The 23,274-nt window shown below is 39.6% G+C and overlaps 1 protein-coding gene across 2 annotated transcripts in view; it reads right to left on the bottom strand.

Moving 5' to 3' along the window:
- Positions 1 to 23,274, bottom strand: part of gdpd4a (glycerophosphodiester phosphodiesterase domain containing 4a) — a 39,087-nt gene that overhangs the window by 6,550 nt on the left and 9,263 nt on the right. For both annotated transcript variants that reach the window (XM_044202939.1, XM_044202938.1), the window contains exons 2-15: positions 17,023 to 17,286; positions 15,456 to 15,561; positions 14,849 to 14,952; positions 14,490 to 14,583; positions 13,845 to 13,904; positions 13,644 to 13,742; positions 13,314 to 13,407; positions 9,576 to 9,721; positions 9,310 to 9,392; positions 7,830 to 7,980; positions 6,947 to 7,165; positions 5,654 to 5,811; positions 2,195 to 2,342; positions 562 to 644 (exon numbers count right to left, since the gene is read on the bottom strand). In XM_044202939.1, coding sequence (XP_044058874.1) covers positions 562 to 644; positions 2,195 to 2,342; positions 5,654 to 5,811; positions 6,947 to 7,165; positions 7,830 to 7,980; positions 9,310 to 9,392; positions 9,576 to 9,721; positions 13,314 to 13,407; positions 13,644 to 13,742; positions 13,845 to 13,904; positions 14,490 to 14,583; positions 14,849 to 14,952; positions 15,456 to 15,561; positions 17,023 to 17,084 — 1,607 coding nt within the window. In that variant the 5' untranslated portion in view covers positions 17,085 to 17,286. The remainder of the gene's footprint in view (positions 1 to 561; positions 645 to 2,194; positions 2,343 to 5,653; positions 5,812 to 6,946; positions 7,166 to 7,829; positions 7,981 to 9,309; positions 9,393 to 9,575; positions 9,722 to 13,313; positions 13,408 to 13,643; positions 13,743 to 13,844; positions 13,905 to 14,489; positions 14,584 to 14,848; positions 14,953 to 15,455; positions 15,562 to 17,022; positions 17,287 to 23,274) is intronic.

Genomic DNA, 23,274 nt, shown 5'->3' with positions numbered 1-23,274 from the left:
AGTTTATACAACGATTCATCTGACCACGTCAGAAGGCAAAAATATTTATTGTTGTTTTGAACTCTTGAAGGTGGGGTGAACCAACAGCAGAAAAACTTTAATCTGAATGATATAATGGGCAGGGTGGGTGTGAACACTTGTGTTGTGATGGACTCCAACCCAAAGCTGTCTAGTGGTGCCACAGTATCTCTGCAATTAAGCTAGCAAGACAAGCAATATATAACTGATATAAATATTGGCCAATACTACATAAATAAGTACCAGGTTGAAAAATAAATCAGTCCCAGATAGCATTTTTGTGTTGTCTCTCTGCGTCATCTCTGTAGTCATCTTTCACACACACATTCTTCGTATCATTACATTGATCAAAAACACATTTGTCTTCACTCTCTTCACATCATATGGCCACAGTGACATCTCAGATTACATATTAATAATAAACCTCATCAGCGGCCAGGATGACTCACCCCTGCATAGCTTCACCACATTACAATTAGCAGGGGAGATTATGAGAGCAGTGTGTGTGTGTGTGTGTGTGTGTGTGTGTGTGTGTCTACGCACCAATGGAATATGAAAACTGCAATGATGAGGAAGGCAGACACAGCATCAGTCAGAATCCACATTAAAGTATATTCCTCTGGAGTCTGGAGAGGGACAGAGAGAGAACGGGTCGATTACATTTGCTGAAACAAATGCTCCTTAGATTTGTTGGGAGTGTGAACATGAATATCATTATTTCATTTCCTGACCATAAAGTATTGGACTTGGACTTGAACACACATGCTAAAAACATAATCAAACTAATTCAAATCTACACAGACATGTAAGTGGTGAGAGAAAAGGTTTATGTAACCAAAACGTCACAGGCTGAATCATCAAACACCCACGATACCTACTGAAGAGATTTTCAAACTGATACAGAACCTCCTGCCTGCCCACTCATTGAAATTCACTGTGCATAAGAGCAAATTCCACATGTCTAAATTATAAATGTACAAGTCTGGAGCTGTATTCACAAAACATCCTAAGGCTAAAAGTAGCTCCTAAGTGGCCGAGTTAGGAGAAACTCCTAAAAATAAGAGGCGTGTCAATCCTAACTTAAGTCTGAGAGAAGTTAGAGGCAGAGCAATAGATTTGAAAGTGTTGCTGCTGGTTTATAAATCACTTAACCACCTCGGGCCAAAAAACATTTGACATTTTAAATTTGTCAAGTCTGAGTCTCACTCCACTTGACCATGAAATATGCAGGTTGTGGCAAACTGGCAACCACTGGAATGTAATGGAAGGGGGGAGGGGGAGTGCACCATCTAGTGGCTGGAAGTTATCAATGTTATCAATAGCACCTTTAAAAAGCTGCAACATGATACTGTGGTTTCAGTAATTTTAATATTCTCATATTATGAAATAAAAAGATAAAACTGTAACTTTGTTAGCATTAAACAACAATGTATCTTGTGAGTCTTAGCCACAGAAGTGTTGTGAAAACTATGGGCAATGAGTACAGGCAGCAAGTACAACAGAAAATAACGCTCAAGTGGAGTGAGACTTCAGCTCTCTGTAGCAGTGTTTACTTAGTTATAATGTCTTCTGTGGCTCTGGTGATGTCAGGGTTATGAAAGATATTATTGAGTTGCATTATGGGAAATATAGGATCCAGTGTTTTTGGCACTTGACCCATACTAGGCATTAATAGTTAAGATATCTGAGCCTCTGCTGCTCCAATTTTGACCATTCTTTTTTAATCTGTCTCTTGTGGGCCCCCAAACTTCATGGAAGGGCAATACTGAATCACTGGAGTACCCCCTTTAAATTATTATTTGCCTTTTACTTCGCTTGCGTTTTTCTTACCAAGCAGCCTAGACCAAAGACTGTATATAAAGACCCACTAGTGACCTCAGCACTCCATATATTACTCCATAATTCAGTCAAAGAGTTACCAGCACAAACCTTGTGCTAAAAATCCTGTTATACATATATAATCCAATAACTGCACAGGCAGCTAGGACAGCAGACATGTCTAAGGAAAAACAAAACAATGGTGCAACAATGCAGTAATGTACTGAATGCTAAGATAACAGATAGAGCTCCATGCAGCCAAACTAAACTAACCTTTAAGAAATATGACATGAACAGTATTCAGGACAGCAGGGATCATAACATCTGATAATAGAGTTGAAGAGTTGAATCTGCTCACCATGAGGAAAAGCGGCTTGTTGATGTTGGACAGGATGTGGACGGAGTTGGTGGTTACTGAGTGAGCTCCAGCACACCAGGCTAGAGTGTAGAGCCACGGCTGACTGATCACATACAGGTTAGTACTGATGTTCACGGACTGGTACTTACTGTACAGAGACGGGGAAGGGAGATAAAAATTACGTCACTACCTTGTTTTAAAAATCCGGGAGGAACAAATTAAAGAATCTCCTTAGTCACCTGGTCCTGACTCAGTGACTCAACACCCTGTACAATTACAAAAACAACACATCATATTGGCACAAAGTATCCAACCCAATCATATTCTAAACAATAAAAAAAACACCTTACCTCTTGGACTGGAAATTACCAAAACAACTGAACCTAAAACTCTAACTAAAATGCATCAATACAATAGTCTCATATCTCACCACTACAGCTGATAAAAAGCTGAAGAAAACATTGACGATGTACAGACTCAGCGATCACAGCCTGACCTTGGAAACAGGCAGCACAGGAAGGATGAATATATAGGAAGAGAGAAGTAGAAAGTGAAGGGAAGGTAAGGTAAGAGGAGAGGAGGAAGGAAGACATAAAAAATGGAGTTGGTGGTTACAAGATGGAGGGAAAAGAACAAAGGGAGTTTAATGAGAGGAGGGAAAGAAATACAGACAGAGAGGGAGGGAGAGTTTGGAGTAGGAAGAAATGAAATATGGATAGGGGGAAGGAGGAAGAGAGTGGTCTAATTTATCACAACGGCAGTATTAAATTCACCTCTCTCACACACAAAAAGGTATCTCTCTGTATCCCTGACTGTTAGTGTGTGAGAGAGAGAGATATTAAGTTTCTATTAAGAGGAAGATCAGAGCTGAAAGGAAATTATTCTTTGCCAGGTTTCCAGGTTATACAACCTGGATTTATATAATCTCCAGGAGTTGCATAATCTCGTTATTATTTCTGGTTGTGACATCACAATGAAGGTCAAAACAGTTTGTTCAAATAGTGCAATTTCATCTTATTAAAAAGTTGTTGAAACAGTGTGGAGTACCAGCTTCATGCTTTATCAGGACTTAAATAACCTCTCTGACAGCAAATCTAAACAACTCTTATTTTACACACCCAGCAGTGAGCAACAGAAACAAACAAACTCTGTTTTGCACTGAAATCAATGACCACTTTGTTCTTAATTAATGATGCTGAAAAAACTGAAGTAGAACTTCTTAAATCTTTTACCATCCACTTTCACAGACTGCTAGTCTGTTGTAACATACAGTATGTATCAATAGATTAGGCTCTTTTCAGTCATTGTGGTCACTTTCAAAAGCGCCCTGTCGTAAAAATAATCCAGGTACAATGTACGGCAGAGTATACAAATGAAACCTTAAAAATATGGTGTCTCTCTGCATTTAATGCAGTTTCAAAAATAGTAGAATTAGTCTTAATTAGGGCGCCAACTCCACAATGGGGGGAAACATCATGAGGGAGTTGAAAATTGTGAATACTGTATATACTGTAATGTAATCTATTTTTCTGTTTGTAAAATTGGATTTTTTTTAAACAAAAAAAAACCAAAACAAATATTTAAATTACAGATGCAACAATCCAACTTTTTCTCTATGATACTAATACTTCAACTCAGGTACCAAGTACCTCTTCAATACCAGTGCTTTATTTTTTCCATATTTAAAATCTACAGTCTATGCCTCACTTATCTTTTTTTATGTAAGATAATATGAGGCCTGGGCCTACTGTGGCACTAAAAACTGAGTTGGCACCTGATAACTGATAGTGGAAACATTGACTTTTATCATGATAATGACAAAGAAACCGTGATTAATATAGATTGACAGTGCATCTATAATTTCAATTTAAACATTTCATTTTAATTAAGAGTGGTTTGAATTACATAAGGAATTCTGAATTACAAAGACACCAAAAAGATTAAGTATTGTTGATGAACTGGTATCTAAGTGAAAGTATTGATACTTATACTTAGAAAATGCCTTGAATGATACCCAACCTTGGCAGTGATATACTACAGTTTGTCCAGTAGAGATGAAGAACTTTTCTTCCCGTCTAATCATCAGTAAATCACTGTATATTTGCACTATAAGTGGGTGGACAGTGTCTCCCACCCACTCCATGACGTGCTGGTCAAGCAAAGGAGCACCTTCAGCGGAAGACTTATCCCACCAAAAAGCACCACAGAGCGCCACAGGAAGTCATTCCTGCCTGTGGCCATCAAACTATTTAACTCCTCCCTCTAAGGGTTAGTCTGTATGACCCTAGGTCACTAAACTGGACATTGATCATACATCTCCGCCATAATTGAATAATTGTGCAATATTCTGTGTACTACTCCCGTGCAATATTAGTTTTCCCATGTTAGTTTTTCTTATTTATTGTTATTGATATTATATACCTTATTACTCTCGACAGTACATGCACCTCCACTTATTACTTATTTGGTTACATTGTATTATTATACTGTATTATCATCATCAACCGGTAAACCCACTTGGTACTCGACACTTAGTTTATCTTATACTTATACCGACCTGATACCTAATTTATTTTCTGACCTGTTTTTATAGTGTTTTATAGTGTATCATATTGTTTGCTAGTACTTTCTCCTGTGTGAACTGACGTAAAGGCGAGCTACTGTAACAAAGAGTTTCCCTACGGGGATCAATAAAGTATTTCTGATTCTGAGTCTATAAAAGAATCACCATGTGGCCGCATCCTGTTAACATAATACTCTGATTATAATAATCACACATGCAGTGTGACTTACAATGTCTTATGAGCACAACTCTGAGACAACTGTTACCACGCAATGTAACAACATGATTCATCCAACCAGGCACCTTAAACGAGATATTACAGTGAAGATGAATCAACAGCAACAAGGGAAAACTATTTCAGTAAAAAACATTGATGTGTGAGTCACTCAACCATCTCTATAGCCTCTTTCTTTCCAGATTGTTCTCCCACAGCTTCTGGTTATGTACCTCCCACTCGTTTCTCTTACTACATACACGTTTACATTTGATTGTAGAAAATACCTTTTGTAGTACAAACATGCTATATAAATGTAGTTTTTATTTATTTTAATTGATATTGTTTTTCTCTGGTGCATAATTAGGAGCACACCTCCTAATTGTCTTTTTTAATTTGTGTTAGTGGAAGTGTTTCTGAGTGGTGTTCATTGCAAAAAGACTTTTCCTGTACACTGTACTGATCAGTGTTTTCTTGCAGCAGGAAAACATATTGTCACTTTTGTGTGAGGTCATGGAATCATTTCAAACCAATCTGGGTATTTGTAGGTTAAAATCTGTCATCATTCTGTCAATCATTGTTACACGAATGCAGCAATCACAAATCTTTTGTTTAAAATTGCCTAAAATGTTATTTATGTCATGTTATTTATTACTCCATTAATAAATGTGTGTGTGTGTACCTGATCTGTTGTTGTGACATGGTGCTGTAGTGCAGGTTCAGTCTGGTGATGTGGCTGTCTGTCAGTTCCTGAATAGAAGCCTTTTCTCCAGAGGTCTGCTGCAGCTCTGGGTCCACAGCCTGGACCAGCTCCCTGTCCTCAGATGGCAGCCACAGCACCTACACACACACACACAAACACAAACACACACAGACGCACGCACAGTGAACACATGTACATAAACATACACAAACACACATCCACAAATGCACAAAATATGTTGTCATCACTTGCAACAATCAGTAAATGAAAGAGGAAAAACTACTCTTGAAGATATTAAAATCAGAAACGTCCTGAGACAATCCTAAGGACCGGTATTGGGGCTAATCGGGGCATATTTTATTGGATCGGCATTGGCTAAAATAAAGTTGAACAAAATTTGCTCCTTATGTACTCTACTGTGATTGTCCACCTCAGCCTGCTAGTGTTGCAGCACTGCAACAGCCTACATTTCGCCTACATTTCGCTCGTTTATACGAGTGATAATTAGAATGTGTGAATGTGAAAAATTATTTGGGAGCACCGGTGCAAATGACAGATTCAGATAGCATCTTCTTATTTTTAGCTAGTGCTGACAGTTGCTTTCACCGGTTAAAAACGTCACACGCTTCCGGCGGCAGGTCATGAAGCGTCATGTAACTTGATGACAGGCCAAAATGAATGAAACAGTCAGGTTTGTCTGTACTCAGCCAAAGATCCTTTGTGAGGGAAGAACCTCCACTCTTTAACACCACTGTACAATCAGAGTTGGTTGTTCCAACAACTCCAACAGTGAGACGTCTTCTCTTAAGCGGATTGCGTCACGTCAATTTCAGGAGTCGGAACCTCCAAATTAAAATTTCATTCACATCATATCAATAATTTAAGATGATCAACGTAATAGTTCCGAACCAAGACCTTCGGTATTTGGATTAAGAAGCTTGTGAAAAATGAGGGTTGCCAAATTTAGTAGATTACACCTGTCAATTCAGTGCACCAGATGCATATTTAATCAAAATTTCATATTCTGCTGTTATGTACATATAAGTATCACATCAGCCGCGGTATCGACACCCAATACAAAAAAACCTTCATCAGGACATCTCCAATTAAAATACATGCTATGGATATGTTTGTAGAGCAACGGTAGTTTTTCACGGAATATCAAAGTCATACAACGAACAAACCCACAAATATATTGTATAATCCAATCTTTTTCAGATTTCAACTGAATGTGGAATTTAAAAAACTTTTTATATACATCCACACAGTTACCTGTGAGGAGTTGATGTGGGCCTGCACCACCTGCAGAGTGGTGTTGATGTATGACTGACTGTAGGGATGTCCGTGCGGTGGCCTGCGCAGGTCCAACAGCACTAGTCTGCTGCTACGGGCCGCTAGCTCCAGGAACTGGGCCAGTGAGGGAACAGACTGGTTCTGGGCCTGGGAGCAGTCTGCCTCAGACAGGGACGACACAGTACCAAAGGGATCCCTCTGTAAGAGTGTGTGTGTAGCAGAGAAAAGATCATCATCAAGAAAATCATTCATAGAAAAATATCTGTAATATAAAAATCGGGTTGATGTACAGTGGTAGCCAGTGTTGTGGTTCAACTGTTTTTTTTTTTTACTTGGAGGGACCCCATTTGTCTCTTAACTACCTATTACCTGATATAATTTTAGTGTTGAGCTGTAAGAGTAGACCAGTTAGTTAACCAGTAAACTAGGACCTGGTCAGTGACCTCTTGCAGCAGGAAATACAACATTTGAGTGCATGGGGGACCTCAAATTTGTGTGAAAATCAGTTAAGACAATCTGTTATCATATAAAAATATGTCTATTTTCCAGTAAAAATCAGTAATTTAAAAAAATGCCAAGAATAAGCCTAATTTACAGTGCCAGAAAGGGTGTGCTCTACTTCTAAATTCATTCTTTGCACGCTGAACTTTTTAACATTATCTTAACAGCACAAAGCATCCATGCTATTTACATTGCCATTTTTATATAAATCTGGACTCCAATTTTGTCAATGTTCATGTTTTTACATGAAGATGAAATTTGGAGATGTGTTTTTATCCAGCAACAATGCGTGAATTTCACAGTTCAGTGAAAAAACATTATTGCATTTGAACTACAAATTTTGTGTGTGTGTTAGTCTTACCGATAAGAACCAGTCGCCAGCATTCAGCTGCTGTAGCTCAGCCCAGGTAAACATGGAGGCATCGAGGTGTGTTCGATTTGGGAAAACCTCAGCGACGTTAGTGGTTCTCCTCAGAGTGGAGTCATGCATCAGGAAGGGAACACCATCATAACTACAGAGATTGATAGAAATATTAAAAGAGTGACAAAATGAGGAATCAGGATGTACACGAGGGAAAGTAAAGGACACAAAAATTAGAGGTAAGTGGTGACAAAGGAATATGAATGAAAGTAGAGGTGAGCAGGCAGGAGGAGTGAAAGGAAGAGAAATAAGCATTTTAATCTCATGAACTCTGTTCACTGCTCAAATCACCAGTAATCAAATTAATTCATCATCTCAATTAATCACACGAGTGATATCAGAAATGTAACTGCCAGGAACTACCAGACTCACCGGGGTCACCAGCAGCATGGGATTAAGCTAACCCGCTAATGCTGAGTCATGCAGTGTTGCTAATCTCCCTGTTTTCAGGCTGTAAAATAGTGTGTAACCCACCAGCCTTGGGCTAATGGGAGGGCTAACGGCTAACTGGATTAGCATGGCAGTAATCACCTTAGCGCTGAGGGTAGCACGCTAGCATCTGATCTGTACAATTAGTATGAAGGCACAGACTCAGCATCAGTTCACTGTTGCCTGACTACTGCGCTGATAAGTTTAGCAGCAAGAAAACATGTGATCTCTAAACAGTGTTAATCATTTAATAACTTCACTGAAAAAGATAATTGGGTCTTTGAAACAATTGTGAATGTACATTTTAACAATTTTTCTTCAAATAATCAGGCAATCTCTAATCAAGGGACATGAAATCTGAGTTTGGCTATACCAAAAAACCTTTTCCTGTTATTTAGCTGTTTGGCTTTTAAGATACATGTTGTTTAATAAGGACAGTAAATATATTTCATGAGAGAAAAAAAAAGAACAAAAAAGTGATATTAAAAGTTATTATTAAAAATAATTAAAGTAAATGAAAGCGTGATGCTATCAGTGTCATGACATACGGCACGTGGCTATGGTACAGTATAAGCGGGATGATCCACTCAGTGATGTACTTTTTACTTAAATGGATGACAAACCACTTCTTTACTCACCTCTTTATTCACTAATACATGTACTAATTAAAATCCAAAGTTCTATTTGTTAATATTTTTTCATTGGACCAGAGCTAACATGATCCGTTATATTTTTATTACCTAATACCTACTGTTATCAAAGATTAAAATATACTGTAACAAATGCATTGCTCATCGGTCATAAAAGCTGGTTAATACATTAACGTTATTTGATGAACAGATTTAAACGCAAACGTGTTTATCAAATTTATCAAAATATCGATATTTTTGACAACACTACAATATATATCTATTTACTATTATTTATTACTATTTAGTATTACAAGAATAAATGTTCTACAGACATACACACAGGTGAGAGCAGTTAATACCTTATGGTGACGTCGGTCTCCAGTCCTTCGCCTCCAGCTTCCACTGCCTTCTCAAACGACATCACAGTATTCTCTGGAGCAAGCTACACACACACACACACACACACACACACACACACACACACACACACACAATGAGACAAAGAATTCCCATTGAGAAATAAATATCATAACCAATGGAAATGATGGTCAAAATTAGTCAGTAAAATACAGACTTTAAACAGAATTAAGACAGATCCAGCTGTCACGGTTCACTTCAGTCTCACCATTGGAGCTCCTCTGTGTCCAATGAGTGTTGGGGCGGGTCCCAGCGTTCCTACGTCTTTAATGCAGGGTGAGTACATTCCCAACGGGACCAGGTACAGAGAGAAGAGCATGGACAGGTAGAGACCCAGGACAGCCACCTGACGCACTGCAGAACACACAACAACATAAAGACACTGGGATGTACATTGATTTTTGACAACAAGATGGACGAACTGCTGCTCCTCAACAGAGCAAACTCTTGACTTTTACAGATCTGCCGCCCGGCGCTTTACTGAAACCTGGCACATCCCGGACACTTCACTACATCTGCCGGGATTCCAACTCCTCCAAGCAGACCGCATAGTGGAGCCATCGGGGAAAACGAGGGGAGGCATTCCGGCTGCTTTTACATTTAGAGACTATTTTCATAAACTGTAAACCCTTTTATTGACCACCTCCTCGTTTATTCTGGTTGGTGTTTACATCCCACCTCAGGCCTGTGTTAGTGGGGCGTTACAACACTGGCTGGCCAGATAACTAACATGGGGAAAAAAACATCCTGACTCCCTGCTCATCGTTTCTGGGGGAACCTCAGCCATGAACATCCAAAATACAGACATCACATTAAGTGTCCCACCAGGGAAACTAACACTCTGGACCATAGTTTTACTGTGTTAAGGACACCTATTGCTCTGTCCCCCGTGCAGCTTTGGTACTCTCTGATCACTGTCTAGTTCATCTTCTTCCGACATACAGGCAGCGACTAAAATCTGCTAAGCCTGTGGGGAGATGGACCAACGAGGCCAAGCTGGAATTACAGGCCTGCTTTGACTGCAGTGATCGGAGTGTTTTTGAGGCTGCAGCCACAGACCTGGATGAACTCTGACACTGTGACATCTTACATCAGTTTTTGTGAAGACATGTGTGTGCGCTGACTAAAACCTTCTGCACATACAACCACAATAAACCCTGGTTTACAGCAAAACTCAGGCAGCTTTGTCAGGCCAAGGAGGAGGCCTACAGAAGTGGGGACAGAATCCTGTACAACCAGGCCAGAAACACGCTGATGAAGGAGATCAGGGTAGCCAAGAGGAGTTACACTGAGAAGTTGGAAAATAGGTTTTGATCCAACAACCCTGCGTCAGTGTGGAGAGGCCTGAAGGAAATAACCAGCTACAGGAAACCACCCCCCCACACTGTGGAGAATCACCAACTGGCTGACGACCTGAATGTGTTTTACTGTAGGTTTGACATGCCCACCTTCACACCCCTTACCCGCTCCGACATCAAACAACCACCTACACCCCATGCCACCCCCTCCCCCCTCCCCACTGACCCCCCATCTGCACAGGATCTGCGAAGAGGATGTGTGTCGGCTCTTTCAGAGACAGAAGATCAGGAAGGCACCAGGAAGAGACGGTGTGTGTCACAAAAAAGTGGGCGCCCACAATATAATATTAAATCTAGAATTGTTAAACAGATTAGCAATTAGAAATTACATTGAAGGGGTGCTGTGGTCTAAGACGCTTTGGGAACCACTGCTCTAGAAGTAGGGTAACAACGCATTTTAGGTCCTGACCCGCAGTTTTCAGCCAACATTAGTGAGAGTCTATTTATAGGTGGGTGTATAGGTTTATTTTACTGCAATAGCTACACAAAGGCTTCATATGAAATCTGTGCATTACATCACGGTTGATAATTAACTCTGCACAAAAACAAACACACGGACAAGTTCATCTGCAGTACACTGTGCCATACGCACACAAACAAATCAAAAACCCAACAGACACACCTTCGAGCTTCTAAATATGGAGTGTGCTGGTGTAGAAATTGGAATTTAATCAGGATTATACACAGTAAATCTTTCCCGATAGGATCAACATGGTGGTCTTGTGCTGAACAGCAGCCATATGGGTAACAGGCACAATGACGGCCGTCTGGTTAGGAAACAAATCCGCCAGGTAACGCAGACCAAACTAGGTCTTTTATAGAAGTATCTTGAACAAAATTATTGGTATTATCTAGATAATTGTTCAAACATACAACTGGAAACATAAAGTTCATCCATAATAAATATATTATATTTGAATTATATAAATAAATAAGTCTTTAAATCTGGACTTTGACTGAGGTAAGAAGGTCTGTTCCATTTAGCTAAATTGTATAGCTAACACGGTTATCTGCTTATATCACTAATACACAGGGTGAGAGAATAAGAAGGGCTCATGGCTGATTGTTTGAGACAGTTACTGCAATAGAATAAATCAATGTGTGTGAAAACTATTAATACTCTTTAATCAACATACTGTATAGTTATATTGATTACCTTCCCCGCCCTACTGTAAGTCACCAGAGCATTAAAATAAAGAGAGAGAAGCCCTGCTTCGTGAGTCCGTCCATTTTTACGCCTGTATTTATGTCTCACCGTCATTCAGTGTGTTTTCATTTCCTTCTACTGTCAGGACTAGAAAATAAATAAATCTGTCTTGGTGGAAATAAGTCATTACATGTGGTATGTCTAGTTTTTTTAGGTTTTAATAATCTTAAAGAGACCTCTCTTCTCACATCTAAAGTCCCATTTGTGCTTGAATTCAATAAAACTACAAAACTAACCCATCAACTCCTCCCTTTCACGTCCAGGATTGGGTGGGTGTTCATCTCAATACAGTAGAACAGGGGAGAGCTATATTACATCCTGTGCTTTGGCAAGTTTCTCTCTCCCTTATATCCTGCCAGGAGAGACCCCCGACATGACTCAGCATCACTCTACCCGCTGGATCACCATGGCAACCAGAGACAGTACCCATGGAGACCAAAGAGAGACATAGAGGTCAAAGCCATTCAGTGGAGAGGAAAAGGCAGTCAGACACAATGCAAGACAGACAGAGTGACCCAAAGAGAAGTAAAAAGAAACTGACAAAGCAGAGCAAGTAAGAAAGGAGGTCAGAATGATCAAGAGACCAAAATAAAACAACAACCCAGAGTCAATGAAAGAAGACAGAAATCATCAGAGAGACAAGGAGAAGAGAGCATTTGAGTTGGAAAATGAGACATTGATTTTCTGTTAAGAGGAAGTAGAGAGAGAGAACGAAGGATGGCAGGGAGGTCTACAGCTGTATAATCCCTGCCAGACAAGTGCGTCACGTTGCTGAGGGGTATGTTTGATTTCAGAAAAGCTTTATTCTCGGCGGGCGGGGCAGCTCACTACTACTACATCAGTTACGAGAGGTTAGTTGAGCTCGTCTCTAGATTTCTATTCTTCTGTCTCTCTATCTCTATGACATTCCCAAGATGAAATTAAATCGATCAGTTAAAAATATTCAGCACAGAACAGATTTTAAATAATACTTTGTATTATATACTTTATGTTACAATAATTACTCTAAAAATGTAAAATAGGATACAAATACTGTAAGTAGTTTTTTCTTTTTGATTAACTTTCCAGCAACAGACTAAGCACATACCAACTGCTTACATGTTGTCCTGTTTCGTTTCCATACAGAACTACATATTTACAGTTGCTGCCCAGTACAACAATTATTCAGCTTGCTAAAGGACACCACAGCAAAAACCGTTTGAGGAAGGTGAGTGCATTTCTCACCTAGTTTTTCTCTAAACAGTATGTGCTAATACAGACAAGCATACATCTACAACATACATCTAATACTGCTGCATTCTTACAAAGAGCCAAAGTCCCACCTCACGTCCAATGTTAGCTTCAAAGCTGACTAAAGATAAACACTCATCAGCTTGCTTACCTTTCTTGTTCATGCGGAAGAAGTGCAACGCTATTGGCCAGGAGAGAATCGCCATTAGTGAGACTGCAGCCACATGGAGGAAAGGTGCTGTCACCTAAAGATGAAAAAGAGGAAGAGAAAGACAGAGAAAGACAGAGAAAGACAAGGGATTGCCCAAAGTGTCAGCACAGTCTCAAACATTTCATGAAAAACATATAGCACAAATTACAGTTTGTACAAACACAATATAAATAGCAATAGTTTTAACTGTTATTAATAAAATGTTTACAATTCAAATAAAAATCCTGAAATTCTCTCCTCTGATTGGCTGGTGTGTCAGGATTAACTAACCTGCAGGGAGAGAAGGAGAGTCTTCCATTCTTTGCTCCAGAGGTCAGACAGGATGGCGGTGGCTGTGACGGAGAACGCCAATGACACCATGATGCCAGTCTGACAGAAAACACAGGAGGACGAGAAAATGCAACGTATGACAACTTATAACCACAAAAATACAAAGAACTGTCTGTCATTTATTCTCAGTGTGTGTAATACCTTGTGGCTCCAGTGAAGGTACAGCCTCTGACCCTCAGAAAGCAGACACACCGCCAGCACCTGAACAATGTTTAGTCAATAATTATATTGTCAAACAAGAGTTGTTATATTCCTCAGACTTTTCTCTCCAAGGAGAAAGTAAATGCTGTGGATGCAGATTTCTCCTTCACTTCATGTGTCCATATTTCTATATCATATAATAGCCTTACATAATATTTGACACCTCAGGCAAGCAGACAAGCTCCTAAATATTGAGGGGCCGAGGGGCTAATGTGCACTTGCGCCTAATGAAACACTGTAGTTTAGTGAGAAAAATAAAATAAAGTAACACAGGTTCTGGCTGAGAAAGTTCTACTACTGGTAATCTGTGGTTAGAACATAATCAGTGAAGTCAAGTGCCTTGCTCAAGAACGGCAAAGTGTTTTTCATCCACACAAAAGTTTTCTTAGCACATCCAGGGATTTGAACTGGCAACCTTCGATCTAAAAACGACACTGCATATCTCTGTAACCAAGATGCAAGAGTGTATAATCTGATCTCTGAGTGCTAGAGATATGTTTTTTGTTTTGTTGATTCTATATTATATTTAATCTCTGTGCAAGTGCTTTTAAACTAGACAGGTTGAAGTCATAGCAGTGTGTGTACCAGTAGTAGGGCAATGTATGTGAAGAGAGCAGCAGCAACGACCAGCAGGACCAGAGACCAGGGAAACCAGAAACCCAGAGTCCCAAAGTTAAACCTGAAGAGGCACAAGAAAAACCATAAACAGCTATGACATACAGTGTGCTTCATGTTTAAATCAAGTTTGAATGATGGGTTGGTCCCTTCATACATTCATTTATTCATTATTAGGATGATCAATTCACTCACTGCTTTGTGTTATTTGTTTATACAAAACAACTAACCCTAACTCTACAATGCCCTATAAATCAAAAAACACACCCAACATGAGTGTGTGTGCACATGCAAACATGTACGTACAGTATGTGCTGTGTGTGACCCACCAGTCAAAGTCTATGTAGTCGTTCTGAGCTTCACTCCAGAAATAGAGGAATAAAAAACTCAGGAAGAAGGTGAGGATCAGGAGGCCGAAGCTGCCACACTCCACCTGTAACACACACACACGTCATTTTTTGTCTTAAACTACCCACTTCAACCAAAAGAGAGTCATTCAAACTCACTTATTTGAATGGTTAACAACTAAATCTTTCAAGTGCACTTCGATCAGATGTTTTAGTTTTTAACCCTTTAATGTTTTGGGGCTAAAATAACATTTTCTTTTGTTAACAGGATTTGTAGTCATAATTGGAGGCAAAACTGATGCTACACAATCTGGCAGATACAGAGGAAGTTAATCATATTAGCGAAGCAGTATATTTTGATACAAGCTGACAGAGTATATATATGTGCTGATATTTTTTCATAGAAAAGCAATAACTGACTGTTGGAGTCAGCAAGCCGGACGCAGGGAAACTGGCTGGGGAATCAATACTCTCTGCACGATCAGCAAACTAACCAAACTCAACTCACTGCTTATAGATGGTGCTCTGTGTGTGTGTGTGTGTGTGTGTGTGTGTGTGTGTGTGTGTGTGTGTGTGTGTGTGTCTTTACCTTGCTGCAGCAGCACTCTCCTGGCTGTGCCCGGGCTCTTTGATATCGTCTCCATTGGCAACCATAGAGGCCGGCCAGGCAGGAGACAAATGGCTGGTGTTCATACCTGGTACAGTCAATTAGGAATTAACCAATGAAGTAAACATCAGTTCCCTGAGTAGAGCATTTAGACAACTTAGCAACTGAATAAATTGAAACATATGCCAACAGCATTATTGAAAACACAGAAAAATAATAAAATTTCGAATATTTTAAAAGCCATTGAGCAGCATATTACCTGATTAACAAAATCATTACTTTTAAAAACTGAACATTTTTAGACATTTTAAAAATATAGTATTCCATAAACAACGAATGTCTAGACTTATTCTGGAGAAGCCTGTTTTATTAGAGCTGGGTGAGGAGCACTGAAAACTAAATAAATTGTGATGACATTGAGCAACCCGGTGTACATTTTCTGTTTGATCTGGTTGCCGGTTGATAAAATACCCACATTCTCTAAGCTCTGAGGCTAACAAACCTCATATCAAACCTTTTATCATTCAGGTAGCAGCTTCTAAGTTTTAGCAGGTCCTGACTGTCAGACATCACTGATGGAGGTGGTTGTGTTTGATCTGAAATGTGCTTTGTCATTCGACAAGGCCAACAGAGTGGAGATGCTTCTCTAGTGAACCAATTGGGCTGCCTCATGTCAGTTTCAGGAGTTGGAATCTTCCAGTTAATATTTCTTATCATGCCAATAATTAAAGCTTATAAACTAATAGTTCTGAATCAGGACCTCCAGTATTTGAAGCAACACCAGCAGCATCTACAGGCTGTCAACATTAATTAGGCTGCCCCTCAAAACTGTGCTTCTGTCTTCTCAGTAAACAAAATGCATATACATATCTCAACTGAATCTTTGAGTTTTAGACATTTTTAACTTCAGTCACAAATGAGTGAATTAAAGTTGATTTGACAAGGGATCCGAAAGGGTTTCAGGCTATCTCTGTACAGAAAGAGGCACTGCGACTCATCCTTCTGTGCAGGCACAGACAGGCTGTCGTACTTCACAACAGTTCTCCATGAAAAGAGTACACAGCAAAGTTTGTGGATCATCCTGAATAACCAGGACACTGTTTGGAAAGAGATATTGCTGCTTTAAAACAAATGGAATTTTATTCAGCTATATTGTATTAGGGTGGTGGCAGAAGATGTCTAAACCTCACCAACCCAAATGAAAACTATCTGCAAGGCTGGACACCACTAGAAGGGAGTATAAAATGCTTTTTGTTTTATTTTGTGAGGGATGGTCACTCCACACATTACTACAAATTGCAGAACATTTTAAACAACAGTCACTAACATAAATGCTGTCTTCAAAGCAATGTGAATGCATACAAAAACTGATGACTACATATCTCCATAGTTACAGCAACAGTTTCCACAATAACCAACAATGCAAGCAAAGTCATTCATTATGATAGTTATCAGAATGCCTTTAAAAGGTATTATAGAGAAATCAGACTATGTTAAAAAATAAACTTTTCTTTACATTGAGGTGGTGGTGATGTGTGTTGTTCTGTACCTTTGCAGCAGCTGCCGCCGCACCACCTTTAGCTTCCCCAGTTTCAGTCTGGTCACGGGCATACACTCACCCACAGCCCGGCATCACAGAGACAGAGAGAGTGAGAGCGAGAGTGAGATACAGAGTGAGTGAGTGAGATACAGAGTGAGTGAGTGAGATACAGAGTGAGTGAGTGAGTGAGTGAGAGGAGGATGAAGAAGGGACAGGAGAGAGAGAGGATGGAGGAAAAAAAGGCAGGACTGTTGGCCACCACACTACTTTCACCTAGAGGGAGAGAAGAGAGTTTCAATCAATTTAAAATGTATTTATGGGAAAACTAGACTCAGTGTGCGTGCGTGCGTGCGGCAGTGAAGTCCTGGTTTTATTTCTGTGGCCTCCTTAAACTAACCCAGAGGATACAGATACTCTCACAGAAATACACACTGACCTATATTGTGTACACAAGTTGTATGATTCTACGCGTGTCTACTCAGGTAATTTATGACTGCGCGTGCACACACACACACACACACCTGTCCTATATGGTTTGTTTGTTTATACTAATCTATCATTCCATATCTGCAGCTGTCTGACTTTGACTGACTCCAGTAATACTATAATTAGACCAGTCAGTAAGGCAACTTCACACACCGCAAAGCAAATCAGCCAGCAAACCAGCCGTTATCCAACCAGCAACCAAATCCTGAGTCCACACTAGAGCTGAAACAATTAGCTGATTAATCCAGAGAAAATCAACAACAATGTATATGTAATTCATATTGGCTGTATTCTATTTTATTTTAACATATCCTGTACAATAAATTTTTGTTCAGTTTTAGTTCATTTTTTGTCTCTGTGACTGAAGTCAGCCACTAGACGACCAGGCCAGTTCAACCAGCCAAGTCATCACACGGCTGCCATGGCAACTGTGACATCAGATCTGTTATTATTACTGCTGTGAAAAGGATGGAGGGGAGGTGGGGTAAACAAGAAAGAACCAGATGGAGTAATAAAAGGGGGAGATTGAAGAAACGACCGCTTTTATGCACTAGACACAAAACCACACATATTCTGCAGGGTAAGACACAGTACTCTCTTTACACTGTCCCACACACACACACACACACACACACACACGCACACACTCAGTGAAAAATGCATCTTAGAGTGAGCATACAGCAGCATAAAGTAATATGAGAAGACACATAAAATACAGAAAGAGAGAAATACACAAAAACAGAGAAAAGAAAATTATATGGGCTGAGTGAGATCAGCAGAGTGTGAACAACATTCAAGTTAAAAGCGAGTTAGCTGAAGTCTCTTGAGATGAAAAAACAATGTCAGCCTGCAGACGGGTTGAACCTATGATTGTGAATGGGACTTATGAAAATGGGAGGAATGACTAGAGGAAAAGACAGCAGGTGAGAGTAAGATGTTGATAAAAGCAGATTAAGAGACATATGAAAGAGGTGTGGAAGGGTTATGTAATAAAGTAAAAATTTCAGGTACAATGAGAGATAAAAGAAACTAAAATAAGAAACAAATTGAAGGAGGTAAAGACAGTGCAATTTAGATCATCGCATTATTCACTCATGACCTCCAAACAAGTGACTGTGACCTGACAGGAAGTGATTGGTTGACCATTAATCAGACGCCGATGTCTGACCGCTGTCCATCCAAATGTCTCTGCTTGCTATTTTCATTTATAAAAAGGTCATGCTGCACAGGAATCACATTAAAGTCAAAGTCAGTGGGCTGATACACCAGTACTGCAACACAGGGGGTGTTAAGCTGCTCTTTAATGTCAACTGTTTCTCACTTTTGTTTCCATCTGTAATTGTTTGTGTTTTAAATGCAAAGAAATATGAGCTTCCTTCATTGTATTGTATGAAAGAAGCTATAAACAGTAAATAGAGACTTAACTGAATAATCTGATATTTCAAAAAGATAATATGTTATCTGTAAAAGTGGTAATAATGGTCTAACATTTCCTACTGTCCTTTTAAAATATCACCTTTTGAACTTATTTATGACATGTAATTTTTTTTAGGGCTATTATTTTTGATCATTGATTAATCTACCAATTATTTTCTTAATTAATTGTTTTGTCACAAAAAAAGGTCAGAAAATAGTAAAAAAAAAAAAAAAAAAAAAAGTATTATTCAACCAACAGTCCAAAACCAAAAGATATTCAATTTATTATGATGAATGACAAAGACAGGCATCAAGACCTCAGATTTAAAAAAAACAGCTGGAAACAGTCTTTGGCATTTTCGCTTGAAAAATTAGTGAAACTATTAATCAATAATATTTTGCAAAATAAGGTGGTACCCATTAAAAATGATGGATAAATCATTTTGGAATGACCGTCTTCATTTTATTTACTTGTATGTTAAAACACAGTACCAACTTCCATCAAAGTCTATTTACAGTTCACATCTCCTACCTGCTCCTTCTGACCATTTAATAAGCAGAGCGTATCATGATGCGACATTAAAAGTGACCTTAGCAAAAGTTGTTTACCTTGACAGCTGTTTGGTCACTGAGCAGGTGCATGTGTCATAAGGTATATAGACAAGGTCATTGGAGCTCAGCTCAGGCTGTTACTCAAATCACAGCAGAGACACTAATTACTGTTTTCCGGCATGTTTTAATGCTTACTTCCTCATTGATGCTCAAATTGACATTTTTTATATTGACAAGTTACAAAATTCCAAGCAGTAATTACATGTTTGTTTTGAATTTTTACTGTATTTAATGTTATAAAAGACAAGCAGGTTGATGGACAACTGGACAAAAGGAGCTTCTGAATTATGGATTGAAGTATTTCAGCTCTGAAAGTGATATAAGCCAAGTTCTTTGTCTCCATTTTGTATGGTGATAATGGTGGTAGCTAGCCTGGGAACCAGACAAATCTGCCAAGCTCATGTTTCATTTGCTCTGGCCCCCCTCTCATTCAGACAGATTTCCACCCATCCTGGATTCAGTCGGGCCAGTCACAACCGTTTATCTAATACAGGGCGGGTTTAATGCGATGACTGACAGAGGAGCGTTACCGTCCAGATTTGAAAAGTCACATGTCGCGCGTTTCGCTGCTCTGATTGTCTGAGTCTGCAGGTCTGTCGAGCAAAACGTACCAGGCTCACAAAACTCAGATTAAACTGTCAAACTAGGCAGCGCTGAACAAATATGAGTCAAGATTCTGTTACTGCATTGCCTGTTTCCCACCTCAAAAGTTTTCAGAAACACATTTTAGTGTACTGTTTAGCTGTTATTTGAGGAAGTTTGTGACTAGGCTGCCATTTTTTCCTGCTTGAAAACGGACCAAGGACCACCCCAACTTGCATGTGTCACTCAGAGTTATGTCACACGTTTCGTTGCTCTGATTGTTTGTACGTCTATCCAACTGTGTCCAGAGGCAGTTTGGTCTGCGCCCGTTGATAATGGCCCTTGGAAAGCGAAAATTAACTGAGAGGTTCTAGACTAATACAAATTTGCAAATTAGTCTGGCGATGCCAGGCTATGTGGAAGCTATTGTAAATGTCTCCCTTCACCATGCATTCAGTTTCTTTCTAACGGCTTATACAACAGACCCAGTATGCGTTTCAGACTCAAGTATCTCTCAACCACCTGCCAGACCACTTCTGACAGCTGATGAGAGCATTTGTTTTTTTCCTGTCAATACTAGTGTACCTTTTTACTTTCTCTGCTTGATAAACTATGGGTCTGGGCCCTAAGTGGGTCAGATGTATGACAGGTGGTGACATCAAGAGAGCAGTGGCACACTTTAAGGACTCTCTGAGCTCCTGAGGTAAAAGGGGAAAGTTTCAAAACCCCTGCTGTCCATGACGGGAGGACACAGACAAAGATAGCACAGAGAGGAAGGAGGGAAGGCAGGAAAGGAGAAATAGAGGAGAAGACCGGCAAAAAAAAAGAGGTGGACAGGATGCCGAAGTTTAAAATGTGTTATGATGCTACAGAAGTTCTTCTATCTTTTTTCCCTCAGTCTTTTTGTCAACCGTTGCATCCCTTCATTCTCTCTCTCCATCTGTCTATTTTCCCTAGACTTCACTATTTCACATTGTCTCTCACAACTAATTGTGTTAACCTCAGTTTTTCTTCCATCCTCTCTCCTCCTTGTCCATCTGTCAGAGTTACTTTCCATCTGAATAGACTTTGGACACTGGCCAGTAATTTGGCAGCTTGACATCAAACTACATGACTGGACAGCACTTTATTCAGCCAGCTCTTACAAAGAGAGCAATTCAACTAAGTTCGGCTGTCCACACACTTTTCTATTTATATATGTGTGTATTTAGAGAAGACACTGAACAATAAGCAACAATGACACTACAGAAATGTTCATGAAAATGTTGCATGGTCAGCTAAAATAATTAATTTATACCAGAAGTCAAACACAAGTCTGCAACTGGTCAGCAAATCTGAAAATACCTATTGATGACCTATTCAGTAATTAATCACCTGAATAAATGTTATGTAGTTAATAAGTATCAAGTGATTTACATCCATCCATCCATACACATGTATATATTTTATATAATATTATTTACATTTAAAAGAAAGAAAAAAACATTTGCAGCCTACTGAATTTGCTACATATCTTGCAGTAGTTAATGTTCCTAGGTTAATATAACTGCTGATTCAAATCTTCTAAAAATGACATACATGGTGATGTATTACCTAACCTAGATTCAAGGTTCAGATTTGATCAGGTTTGATTTTCATACTGTGATGAAATGAAAACACTAGAGGAACCACATTTCAGTCCTCATTTTGACAAACTTCCCGCCTGCTGAAATGCCCTTGATCACGACAGTGAGTCCCTACCAGCTCCTACAATGCTGCTCGACACTGTGACCTCTGACCTCCACGGAAAGGGCAACAATTATTAATACCTGTTGACAGGCATTAACAAAGCACCATTCATTTTTATCAACATTTTCTTTGTCACACTGATTGGAGCAGCAACCTAACCCATTATGCACAGACTAGACTGCGAAAAAACAACACATCACCATCCATTACAGGTGCCATAGAAAACGTATGGTTTCTGACTATGTGGCCACAATGTTCATGTCTGCAGAAGGACAGTGTTACATGGTATAATGAGGCAGCAGAGCAGTATTCATGTTCTGTTGTAGTAACCATTAACATGTCATTACCTCTGAACTAATAGGCCTCTGCAGAGTTTAATTTTCTCACAGGAGCACAGAGTGCAAACTATATGCCAGCTCGCAAACACTGTGCTGGAAAGATCATGACAGGGTTGTGACTGACTGAGCCATTCGCTTCTGCTTCTCCGAACTTCTAAAAACTCTCTCTTTTTCCCCCTCAATATTGCAACATGCTGCTCTGACGAACAGTGAATTAAACCTACAATGTGATCGATTATTCACTGTAATCTGTCTGTCTAACAGATCCTGACGCATCTCATCTTGTGGTCGTTTTAGTAACTAGATGACACCTCACTGTTTAAATCGCTTTGAAGGTATATCATAAAAGTGTAATCATCTGTTTTCAAATTTGTGGTGGCCTTTATTTCAGACGAGGTGACCTGCCTCTGCTATAAAATGCTGTGGGAAACCCTGCATAAAATAATAAACAGATAGACAGACAGACTGACAATTACATTCACACCTACATATGACTACAGTTTGAGCGGTGGGAGAAAACCCCTGAACCACTGCAGCACCACAGGGGAGACATGACGCAGGTCAGAGTCATTGTTTGACACAGATTCAGACAGACAGCTCTGCTCTGATCCCAGCGTGGGATGTCGCCTGGTACATCACACCGACAGGGAAACAGACAGGAGGAGAGGTGGGAACCCTGCCATATGTGCCTTTTTCTGAGGGACCCTGTCATCTCTCTAAACAAGAGTGTACACACATCCAAGTACATGAACTTAATAACCTAATGTACATACGCAAACACAGGTACACACACACACCTGAAAATCATTGGCACAGTTATGCACAAACAACAAATATAGTTGTTATCATGATGCCTTTGACAACATCTCCAGTGGCTGTCAGGCTTTATCTCATCTGTAATGTGGAGGGATTAAAGGATCAGTGTCGATATTCAGACCACCACCTGTACTGTGCATCCCCTCCCACAAACAGACCAAACACTATTTCACAATACAAACACTTTAAGCTTTACTCTACATGTGTCTTTGTCATACACCACCAGTCAATTCAAAGTAAATTTAAACAATAAGCATTAAGCGCAGACCCTCATTTATTTAAT

Source organism: Siniperca chuatsi, linkage group LG7 (genome assembly GCF_020085105.1).
Source record: "Siniperca chuatsi isolate FFG_IHB_CAS linkage group LG7, ASM2008510v1, whole genome shotgun sequence".
NCBI classification, from domain to species: domain Eukaryota; kingdom Metazoa; phylum Chordata; class Actinopteri; order Centrarchiformes; family Sinipercidae; genus Siniperca; species Siniperca chuatsi.
This window is presented reverse-complemented; position numbering and strand designations above follow the sequence as displayed.